Source organism: Diadema antillarum, unplaced genomic scaffold (assembly GCF_040938485.1).
Source record: "Diadema antillarum isolate AM-2024a unplaced genomic scaffold, OU_Dant_1.0 scf00000064, whole genome shotgun sequence".
NCBI classification, from domain to species: Eukaryota; Metazoa; Echinodermata; class Echinoidea; order Diadematoida; family Diadematidae; genus Diadema; species Diadema antillarum.
Window position 1 is genome coordinate 322,549 of NW_027270953.1, and position 11,994 is coordinate 334,542.

Below are 11,994 nucleotides of genomic sequence, written 5' to 3' on the forward strand. Positions count from 1 at the left end.
TCTCTGTCAGTTTTCCAGAAGTCGTTGAAGACTTTCCTTTTCAATAACTGATTGATTCATTATGTACTTTATTTTCTTTCTCTCCTTGTTTGTTGTATTTTTTTTCCTATCTTTCTTTTCTCCTACCTCCCGAGTGAAAGATGGATTTGTGAAGCGCTGTGATACATTTGTACTATTTGTAAGAGCGCTATAGAAATACTAATATTGTATTGTATTGTATTGTATAGAGTATAAGCCTGCCCCCCCCCCCTCACGTTGTGATGTACATCGCAATATACACTGACAGGAATATGAATGCAAATAACACAACTCAGTTCACTGAACACATAATCAATGAGCGTATGATGAGAGCATGAACTACAAAAATACTCCGAGTCAAACCAATTCTATACTTTTCCAAGATCAATCAATACACAATCGAAGAAAACTTACATCACAATTCACAAAGAAAATGACTTGTCCATTGTCACTGTGTACAGTTGTATTAGAGAGGGCGTGCGTGAGAGGCGCTATAGGGGCATATTAAGCTTTGTACTTTTCTTGCAGTTTTGTTTCTGCGTCAATGAGCCAAATAAACAGTCACAAGTTAAACTACATGTACAACTTCACTTTGTACGGAATCAGCAAAGCATTAAAGCGCGTTTTGTCTGCGGCTGTGTTTACTTCCATTACTATCCGCGCCTCTTCGACACAGAAAATCATTTGAGGACGGGATCTCGTCAGGATCACTTCTAATCAATCAAGTTATAGCCTGAGCAAGTGGTATATCGTCATGGCGGAATCTACCATCAACACCAGCCCTTATAAGATTGACACGATAGAAATGCATGCTGGCGGGGATTCGTTGCGCCTGATTCTTTCTGGCTTTCCTAAGAACTCTGGAAACACGATGATGGAAAAATGGCGTCACGTTCGAGACCAATTCGATGACTTGAGAAGGGCACTAATGCTCGCACCCCGAGGTAATGGTTCCTACGGCTTACTAATCGTAGAGCCAGACCACAATGAGGCAGATTTAGCAGTTATTTTAATGTGCAACCAGGGCTTTGGTGCTATGTGCGGCTCTGGAAACATGGCCCTTGCCCGTTACGCCGTGGACTTCGGGATCGTTAAAGCGGTGGCACCCGAAACGCAAGTCAACATACAGTGGGTCAGCGGATTGGTCAAAACTTTCGTGGAGTATGATGGCCAAACCAAGAGATCTGGGAAAGCAAGATTCCACAGCGTTCCAGCTTTTGCGTTCAAAACTGGTAAGGGGATTGTCTCGCTGGGTATTCTTCATTGCGTACACGTATATCGTAATATGTACAGATATTTGTTATTCATTTTATAGCGCTGAACATTGTACGCACAAATTGGTTCCACATCGCCATTTACACACACACACACACACACACACACACACGTACTCACACGCACAAAGACAAATAAATAATAATGACAAATGTACAATAATGATGGATGCACATGTATCTTGGATGAGATTTCATTAATAAGTTGCATGACATCATGTTCATTTTTTTTTTGTTGATTTTCACATGATTTATCAATGTTGTGCTAAAAAAATCTTTGTGTGCGTGTAGGGCCCTAAATGGTTGTGTGAGCTGAGCCATAGCACAATATTCCAAGACAATATTTGATGAATTCAATCCCTCTGAGGCTCAGCTGGTATTCACGTTTTCCGTCCAGGTCTAGGACAGACGAATTATTCATCATTAATATTCATGACTAATCCTCCTTTCACTGCTAGCCTTCATTCATACCCTTTCAAAAATCATTAGTAGTCTAAACTATGGCACGCTGACAGGAAGGCAGAGCTGGCCTTACCGAGTCAATATTTTTGACAATAATGGAAAGCTGGACACCATCAGCACAATAAGGTGAAAGCCAAGGGTGCGGAGGTTCAACGACATTTGCTCCTGGATATTGCTCCTACGAAATATCTGCACGCTAAGCTAAACACATTCTATTCACAAACATGACCCTAAAGGCCCCGTCACACCAGTCCGGGCAAGCTACGCGGGCTTGTGGCGAGGAGGTAGTTTCCAGCACGTAGAAGATTTTCAGCGGGCGAACAAGAATGTTTGCAATTTTCATTCATGCCTTGTCATACCGTACGGGGGAACTTCTGCGGCTTGACTTGCGGGGAAACAAATAAATTTACTCCCCGGAGCTCTCCGCAGTTGGTCCGCACCTGACAGTATCTAGCGCGTAGTTGCCCGGAGGTGCTCACGCAAGTCCGATTTAACCGCAGCCAAGTTTTGAGCATGACCAAAACTTTTTCCGGGTGAGTCACGGGAATGCCCGTAGAGGTCCACGCAGAACGCCAGTAGGAGACCCTTAGCGGCAGTACTTCCCAGGCAATTCCCACGCAGGTACTTCGCAGTCCCGTATGCAGCCAAGATAATGAAATTCTGTGAGATTTCAGCCATTCCATTGAGAGGAATTCCTTCACTGAGTTGTCAGCCCCCACGCGACTGGTACAAAGGTCACACAGTATACTCGCAAGTATAACGCGTCCAGCAAGTAAGACACATACGCTGACTCGCACAAATCCTTTTCCGCAATCATGAATGTCCGGTATGCTAGAAAATCCCTACACGTAACAAGCCCGAGTAGCTTGCCCGGAAAGGTGTGACAGGGCCTAAACACGGTTGCGGGTATAAAAATATGCGTGCGCACCTCCGGGCGACTACTTTTGAGATACATGCTAGGTACTGTCATGTGCGGATCGTCTACGGGGACTTCCGGGTAGTCAAAATTGTTCTTTGCAAGTCGCACGCAAGGCTGGTGTGACACGGCCTTTACCTCGAGCCTTAATCATAATCCTAATCCTCACATCAAACTAGATCTAAAAACCCCAGCACAACCTTAAAGGGTGCACGTCACGAGACCGACACCCACGAGTCATACAGCTCACAAGTCAGACAGCCCATGAGTTATATACAGCTCACGAGTCATACTAATAAGGCCCACGAGTCCGACACATTAAGCCCCGTGTTGTATCTGTCGAACTCGGGGGCTGTTTTTCCCTAGTGTCGAACTCATGGGCTTCATTTGCCTAGTGTCGAACTCAATGGCTGTATGACTCGTGAGCTGTATGACTCATGGGCCTGTTTTCAATGTCGAAGTCTTGGGCTGTATGAATCGTGGGTGTCGGTCTAGTGGGATGACCCACCTTAAAGGGGCATTCCAGATGATTTTCATTATTTAACATCATGTAGTACATAAATCAACAGCTCCATGCTATATATTTGTGGAATTTATTGTGGTTCTTGAGCAGAGAAACAATACTTTGACAAACCTTAAACAAATAGCATAAACACTGAACAAGGATGATGACGTAGGAGGCTCACATATTTCAGAAATGTAGAAGTGTAATTTCATTACAATACAACTGCTTGCTTGCGAGTTCACCTGTGTATAATCTATGCATGTCTTCTTCTGTTGTTCTGCTTTTTTAGCCGTAACTCATGCATTCTTATGGTGACCCTGCCATATCACCATCCTTGTTCATAGTAATTTGCTATGAATTTTGAAAATAGTATATTTTCTTCATCCCAATTATCATAAATTCTGAAATTCTGTCCTCAGTATAACTAAATTATAGTTGTTCAAATGTAAAAACCTGGAAATAAACCTATCCTTGGAGAAAGTTAAGGCAATAGCAATAATTTATTGTCTCAGGAGCAAAATGTCGTGTTACCGGCTAGGGAAGGGGGGGGGGGGGGGCTGAGGGGATGAAACCCTGCCCCTCCAATTACACACACAAAAAAAAAAACACATAAGGACTTATGTCTCTTGACAAGAAAAAACAAATCGTAAACTAAAAGCAAACATGAGAACCCATGATTTCCTGAGATTCTTCCTGAGGAAGGGGATGGTCTATCAGACGGTGAGAGTGTGCGTGGCTCTTCTATCACTGCTGAATGATTTTATGGTTTCCATATCATGGCTTTGGGTCTGGGGAATTCGACAACAAAGGACGGAACAAAGAAGCAATTATACTACTTCGAGTGAGAATCACATATAAGCTAGTTCACGTTGAAGGTTACTCGCATGCATGCACGCGAGAGAATTTTCTCCTCTCCACTGGGGAAAAGCTCTTTGAGTATAGGTCACCGTGGAACAACAGTGACATACTTGCCCTTACTAATACATGTACTTTAATGGAGAAGTAAGACTAAACATGATATACATTGATACATTGTAACACATTACGTTCGCAGAAAGACAACTTGGCAATCTAGGGGAACATACAAGTCTAGGAAAGGGGGGTCATCCCACGAGACCGACACCCACGAGTCATACGGTCCACGAGACCGACATCAAAAATAGGTCCATGAATCATACAGCCCACGAGTTATACGGCTCACGAGTCATACAGCCCATTTCATTTGAAACAGCAGCAGTTGTAGTTTGATATCCACTGCATTATATATCATATTACATCATGTCAATTTTCATAACGTTTCCTATTATGTTACGCGATAAGTACTATTGACATTTCTTTTGTATCAATCTCTTGTCAATGACTGTATTTTTTATTCATATGCTGTTATATGTAGATATACTTTTCTTTTTCTTCGTGATTTTTTTCTTTCTTTTTTGTTCTTATTTCAATCATTGCTATACGCTGTTGCTGAATCTATGTTTCGCTCTGTTATATTGTATACATGCACGGACTTGCAGAATAACGGCCGATGGCTGAGCAAGTTTCCTTTTTATTACCGTGTTGAAATAAAATGAAAATGAATGAAGTGAGTAATCAAATGCCGCTTTCCCTAGCGCGACAGAACTGCCCCCCCCCCCCCAAAAAAAAAAACCACACGTGTTGAAACACATACATGATGTCGTTGATATGTAGGTGATTCTGTTCAATTAATTGCAATCTTTCGCTTTATAGCGTGACGAAATTGCACCCGCAAGTATGTTAATATTTTCCCTTTCATTTCCTTTATCATGTTTATACAGCTTTATTCAACGTCTGGACAGTGTGACGCCTTTCATGGAACACTGTACAGGTACATACCTGTTGACACGTAGATGGCGCTTTTCATTGGTCTCATGAGCCTTCTGTGCGTGGTGTCGGTCTCGTGGGCTTTATTTGCGTAGTGTTGGTCTCGTGAGCCTCTTTTGCGTACTGTCGGTCTCGTGGGCTTTGTTTGCGTAGCGTCGATCTCGTGAGCCTCTTTTGCGTACTGTCGGTCTCGTGGGCTATGTTTGCGTAGTGTCGGTCTCGTGAGCCACTTTTGCGTTATGTCGGTCTCGTGGGCTTTATTTGCGTAGTGTCGGTCTCGTGAGCCTCTTTTGCGTACTGTCGGTCTCGTGGGCTATGTTTGCGTAGTGTCGGTCTCGTGAGCCACTTTTGCGTTATGTCGGTCTCGTGGGCTTTATTTGCGTAGTGTCGGTCTCGTGAGCCTCTTTTGCGTACTGTCGGTCTCGTGGGCTTTGTTTGCGTAGTGTCAGACTCTTGAACCTCTTTGAGTAGGCCTATACTGTCGGTCTCGTGGGCTTTGTTTGCGTAGTGTCGGTCTCGTGAGCCTCTTTTGCGTCCTGTCGGTCTCGTGGGGTTTGTTTGCGTAGTGTCGGTCTCGTGAGCCTCTTTTGCGTACTGTCGGTCTCGTGGGCTTTGTTTGCGTAGTGTCAGACTCTTGAACCTCTTTTGCGTAGGCCTATACTGTCGGTCTCGTGGGCTTTGTTTGCGTAGTGTCAGTCGCTTGAGCCTCTTATGCGTCCTGTAGGTCTCTATGGCCTCCTTTGCCTTGTGTCGAACTCGCGAGCCTCTTTTGCGTACTTTCGGTCTCGTGAGCCTTCAGGCGGCTCATGGGCTGTATAACTCCTGGGTTTATTTTTACTTAATATCAAACTCGTGGGCTTTATATGCTTAGTGTCGAAGTCGTGGGCTGTATAACTAGAGGGCTGTATGACTTGTGAGCTGTATGACTTGTGGGCTGTATAACTCGAGGGCTATGTGGATCGTGGGTGTCGGTCTCGTGACGTGCAACCGGGAAAGGAGAGGGTGTTTTAAACTGCCAGCTTTGTTTGTTTCTTTGGTTTTACCCACGAAGACATTCATTGAATAATTATATACACCAACAGCTATGGTCAGCCACTCTCCAGGGAATCGAAACTTCCCGTTCCACTATCACGATCTGGATCCCGATCTATCCTGTTCTAGCAGATCTGGAGAGAGCGGCAAAAGCGTATGGGAATCGGAAGCATCGTATAGCAGCAGCGCTTGGAGGACGGGGTTGGAGAGGGCACTTTTTAAAATCGGGAAGAAATTGTGAACCTGTGGCAGAGTAAACACCGCGGTATGAACGCAACGAGGTCTTTCTGAGCGTAAAGTGACATCGGCACAAGAAGGGGAAGTAAACTAGACACCGACGTGGTCCCGCTGCTGCGCCGCTCTTCCCTGATCAAAGCACGACCTTCCCGCTTTAACACCACTTTCACTATACATTCTCTTCTCTCGTACAGAATCAAGGTCTGTTCCGACGACACTCTCAGTATGTACGCTTCATTCCTGCTTTGCTCACGCTTCTTCCGCTTCAGCTACCCTATACGCACGTCTTCCGCCCTCGCCGTTCTAAGGGACCCAGCCGATTCGCTGGAAAATTCGTAGCCAAAAATGTCTGACAGAAGAAAGATGATTTCCTTTTATTTGATCCAGGCATTATAGGGACTGTACAGTACTGGTTGAGGTGGAGATTCATGTTTTAAACATTCCCAAGTGAGATAATGAGAAACCTCTTATGAAATATGAGAGAGCATGTAATTTTAAGAAAGATTCAACGTTTATCTTTGATGAAAATTGGTTTTCAAATAGCTGAGATATCCAAAAAATGATAATAATAAAAGGCGACAGGCCACGCCTTTTATTAGGATCTCCTTGTTTCACCTTGTTTCAGTGGATATATCAACCTTTTCAAAGCCGATTTCATCAAATAAACTTTTGATATCCCTTAGAATTGCATGCTCTTTGACATCTCATGGAGTGGTTTTTGAATATCTTGCAAAACGTTAAAAGCTAAATCCACACCTCAACCAGAACGGTACACAGCCTTTAATCTTTCTCATGTAAAGCTAACATTTCTTATTTCATAGATTTGATTATTGGTATTGAACCTTGAAAACAGAATTTAAGAAAACAAAGCTTTATCACATCGGCGTTTTTTCATTAACTATAAGTGATGGAGCTTTTCCCATGCAATTCCGGCATTCCTCATTTCGGGTAATTCGTGAAGGCATCGTAAGCCATCGTATGACCCCCGATAGACTATATAAATCTTCATGGAGCAAGTTGCGAGCGGTGGGAAAATCTTCTGGTCCCATCTTGTTTCCATCGTGTGTTCCTCGGGTAAAATTCTAAATGAAGATTTAGAATTAAACGATATATAGAATAACTCGATACGATCTGAGCAGACTTGGAACATTTCCTTTATCATGTTTATACAGCTTTATTCAACTTCTGGACAGTGTGACGCCTGCAGTAAATGAATTGCTTCTTTTATTTTCATTCTTGTCATGCCATCAGATATAGAAGTCGATGTAACGGGTTACGGGGCGGTAACGGTGGACATTGGGTATGGAGGAGCATATTATGCTTACGTCAGCGCGGACCAATTGGGACTCGACGTTTGCAAGTCATCTATGCCAGACATCCAATCGGCGGCCGTCGCGGTGGCCAAGGCAGTAGGATCAGCGGTGAATCTGACTCATCCAACCGATCCGGATCTGGCTACCCTGTATGGGACCATCATAACGGATGGAAAAAACGAATGGAGTTTAGAGCCTTCTGTTAACATATGCGTGTCGGCTGCTGGACAGGTATGCGCTGTTTGCATATACTAGTAGTATTGACTAAAATGTTGTAGTTATTAATCTACGTAATGTGTTGAAAGGTTCTAGCTATATGATCAGAGAACAGCTATACATACATACAACCCTTTCTCGTGTTCCTTCTGTGGACTTATAATAATCTTGTGTTTATGTTTCCTCTTTGTTGCCGTATTTGTAACTTTGTGCGTGTTAGTTTTTTACTCAAATTGTATATTTTGTATTTGATGGACTTATATAACCTATATAGTGTTTATGTTTCCTCTTTATTACCGTATTAGTAACTTGTGTGTGTGTGTGTGTGTGTTTGTTTCTATTTTACTCAAATTATATTTTGTATGTGATGCAAGGGGCCCCTTGGCAGAGCAGTTCTAAGTGAGCTAAAAGAAAAAGGAATAAATAGATAAAAATAAATATTGACACAATGACCCAAAATCACTGACCTTGACAGGGAATTAAAGTAGGACCTAGTTTGTTTGCTGTTCCCTATATGGATTTCATTCGTATTCGTATTTTGGGGATATATTTTGTGTGTACTTAAAAAAGAAATCCACCCCAACATTTTATCACTTACACAAGAAAGAAAACAGAAATTCCCTGCAGAATCGTGCGAAATGATCAAAACTGGATAAGATATAAGGAAATTATGACATTCTGAAATTTCAAAATTTCAATGATTATTCAAATCAGCAAGTTGACGATTTCATACTCTCACAATTTCTTATTCAGTTCATATGCAGAAATGACAAAAATCTCATATTTCAGTTGTATAGATACAAGACTTGACTTAAAACCGCCCAATATAAAAAAGCAAATGTTAACTCTGATATATTGTGGTATGGAAATATGCTTTAATTGTGTATCAGTTTGATATAAATAACAATTTTCCGAATTTGATATATAGCATACATGAAAAATTGTGAGAACATGACATCATCAACTCGATCATTTGAATATTCATACGGACTGGTTAAGAAATGTTTCCCGAAAAATGTGAAATTGCAGAGTGTCGTATCTTCCTTATTTCTTATCCGATTTTTGTGATCTTTAGGAACGTTCGGGGGGGGGGGGGGTCTTTTTCAGATAATTTATTAATCTATCTATTTATCTTATTATTATATTTTTGTTGATATCCTCTTTAAAAGGGACGACGGGTCTTGTGGAAAAAAATGTTTACCTGTTTTTGCAATAGAAACGCATGTCAACAAAAATTTAACCTATTCAACGTGGTTATGATTTCTGTGAAGAAAAGGCAAGAGATGATTAAACACGTTTACAGAATTTATCGACTACCTTGATGCATAAAATTGCATGGTCGACTTAGGCTCTGACAAGTTGTCAGTCTCTGACAGTCACTATAGTAACAGTCAGTGGCCATGCACAGCTTCTCAGCCAATCGAAACCAAGGATTTCACTGACATTGTTAGAGACTGACAACTTGTCAGGGCTGACAGCTTTCGTGAAACGGTGCCCTAGACTCAAGTCTCGTTTGTTGCATAGAGACATCTCCGCTACGTCTTCGCGACGTCACCGTGATGTACATCTTCTGGAGACAGCCGGATTTCCTGAGAGAACCGAACATGTTTGATTCTCTCAGGAAATCTTAGGTTCAGCGACGTCTCCTTATAAGTTGTGCACTAATGTTTGTCCATGACCTATGACGTCTTCGAGACCTCGCTGACATCCCGTCTTGTTTGGACATCGAGCTGATTATTTTACCATCTGGCAGTTTTTTTATCTAAACTACTGGATATCTTCAATCTTGTTAAGCAAATGATCATGTAATTTTTGATTGCGATGTTTCGAAACTGCATGGATTTCAAAACCCAAAGGACTGCAATTTCTTTCTTTCTTTTTTGGTTTCATCTATTAATCTTTTCTGCTGCTGTTGGAATAACGGCTCGTGTGCTCACTAATTACTCTTTCCTCCGCGTATACTTCAATTATCAACTTCTAACGTCTTGTCGTGTTGCGTGTGTTCCGATCTCCGTTGGGCATAACAACGTTCAGGCAAAGAGACTTTGCTTCCCTCCGATTCTAATTTGGTAACACTGAAACCACTACCAACACCATGGGTAATCAGCAAAGAATATGCCTTCCAAAGCGTGACCAAAGCATGAAAAATCTAAATTAAGCAATTATATCATACTGTTAAGTGTGATACTGAAAGGGGAAGCATTTTCTCCTTTTTTCCAGATTTTGACATCTTTTCTCCCCAAATCTCGTTGCAGGTTGCCAGAGGTCCATGCGCATCTGGAGTGACCGGTCGAATTGCGGTGCAGGTCGACAAAGGGCTCATTGACCTTAATCAAGTACGGCGGTTCCAAAGTGGAGTCTCCAGTTTAGAGTTCACGGGGAAGGCGGTGGAGAGGACCAAAGTAGGGAACTACGATGCGGTGGTGGTGGAGGTTGCCGGAAAGGGCCACTTCATCGGGAGAAGCACTTTCTTCGCTGAGGAGGAGGATGCATTGTGTAATGGGTTCCTATTAGAGTAATGTGACAAGTTACCAGCGTTTAGTAATGAGGGACTCTTGGTCGATAAAAAGAAGGAGTCTTGTTATGTATTATTTTTTTGGTGGTTGACGAGCTTGAAAAGAAATACATTCGTTATATTATGGTACTTTGGTACTTGAATTGCTATGCACAGCACTACCCATTGATAAACTGGGTAAGAGACGAAATAAACATACTCTACATATTATGTATAAAATTGCACGCAAGCTTTGTCCGAAATATTTGTTAGATATTTTTCAATTCAAAGTTTTAAGCCATAACGTAAAGAATTCATCATTAAAATTTTGTGCTACCTTTGATTGAGACTTGTTTCAAACATAAAGGTTTGACATATTCTGGACCAATACATATATTGAAATAAGTTACCATTGGAACTGAAACAAAAACCAACGTTTGTAAGTTTTAAAAATGCTCTTGACCGAAACTGTTACTAGACAACTTTTCTCAGTTTTCCCCTTTGCATGCGCTTCTCTCTCTCACTCTCTCTCTCTCCCTCACTCTCTTTTTGTCTGTCTGTCTGTCTCTCTCTCTCCTGAACTCTCCTTTGTTTTTGTCTCTTTCATATTAAACTACGGCGATGTACTTGTATAATAATTGCACATGGTTATCTTGGATTGATCATGTTTGTTTCTGTCGAAATGTGTGCCGTTTTTCTGTTTTCTATGTTTTTGTTTGTTTTTTATGTATGAGTTTTTTTTTCATTTCTGTATAGTTATCTATGTTGTATTTTGTCCGCACGGACCTGCGGAAGAACAGTCTTCGGACTGAAGTATGAATGAAATGAAATGGAATGCATATACATTTACATTTAAGATATCATGACACAAGAAAATACATTTTTACATTATTTTGTATGTGTGTTTTTATACAGCAGACCGCATGGTTCGACAAGAGTGAAAGGGCATAATTGTGTTTTGTTTTGTTGCCACCTGTCCTGTGATTAATAATAATAATAACAATATAATAATTTTATTATATATTATAATCATGATTATAATAATGATAATAATAATAATAATAATGATAATAATAATATAATGATTATCATGATCATATATCATAATTATGATTATAATAGTAATCATAATAATTAGATTAATAATGATAATTATAATGATAAGGCGTTATTCATCACGGCAGCATCTTCACTGTTGCCACTGCTCCATACGACAGAGGGCCCTGCCATAATTACTTTCCTGCCCGTTATATTTACATTACATGTGTATCAAAGGCAAACATCTTTTCTCCTCCGAAGTTCATGGGATCAAACATTATTGAAATATCCATCAGGGAAATCAAATGTTACTCTTGGTGACAGAGTATTTTTTCTGTGCTGCACCAAAACTATGGATTAATCTCCCTTTGTTTGTAAGACGAGCAGTTACAATTAATGAGTTTAAGGTCAGGTTAAAAAGTCATCTCTTGAAGTAATGTATTTTGTTTGAATTTTTGTATGTATGTTATGTTATTTTGTAATGCGCAGTAGAGTATATTATCATAGTAGCTGCGCAATATAAATGTCCTTTATTATTGTTATTATCATAGTAGTGCCCATGTACGTCATTAGATAACTTACATTGATGGATTCATATTTTACATGCGTTGACTTTTAATGTGTCACTCCAACCCATTTTTTTA

The 11,994-nt window shown here is 41.0% G+C and overlaps 1 protein-coding gene across 1 annotated transcript; it reads left to right on the forward strand.

Annotated features, from left to right (window-relative positions):
• Positions 1-772: 772 nt before the first annotated feature.
• Positions 773-10,337, forward strand: LOC139716351 (trans-L-3-hydroxyproline dehydratase-like). Its single transcript, XM_071627897.1, has 3 exons — positions 773-1,250; positions 7,517-7,833; positions 10,074-10,337. Exons 1-3 carry the CDS (start codon positions 773-775, stop codon positions 10,335-10,337), a joined length of 1,059 nt encoding a protein of 352 aa, XP_071483998.1.
• The last annotated feature ends 1,657 nt before the right edge of the window (positions 10,338-11,994 follow it).

Bases quoted from the DNA above. Each gene is read 5' to 3' on its own strand.
- LOC139716351 (XM_071627897.1), top strand. From the start codon at position 773: ATGGCGGAATCTACCATCAACACCAGCCCTTATAAGATTGACACGATA. The intron at 1,251-7,516 runs GTAAGGGGATTG...TTGCTTCTTTTA, and splicing joins AGCTTTTGCGTTCAAAACTG to TTTTCATTCTTGTCATGCCA. The intron at 7,834-10,073 runs GTATGCGCTGTT...ATCTCGTTGCAG, and splicing joins GCGTGTCGGCTGCTGGACAG to GTTGCCAGAGGTCCATGCGC.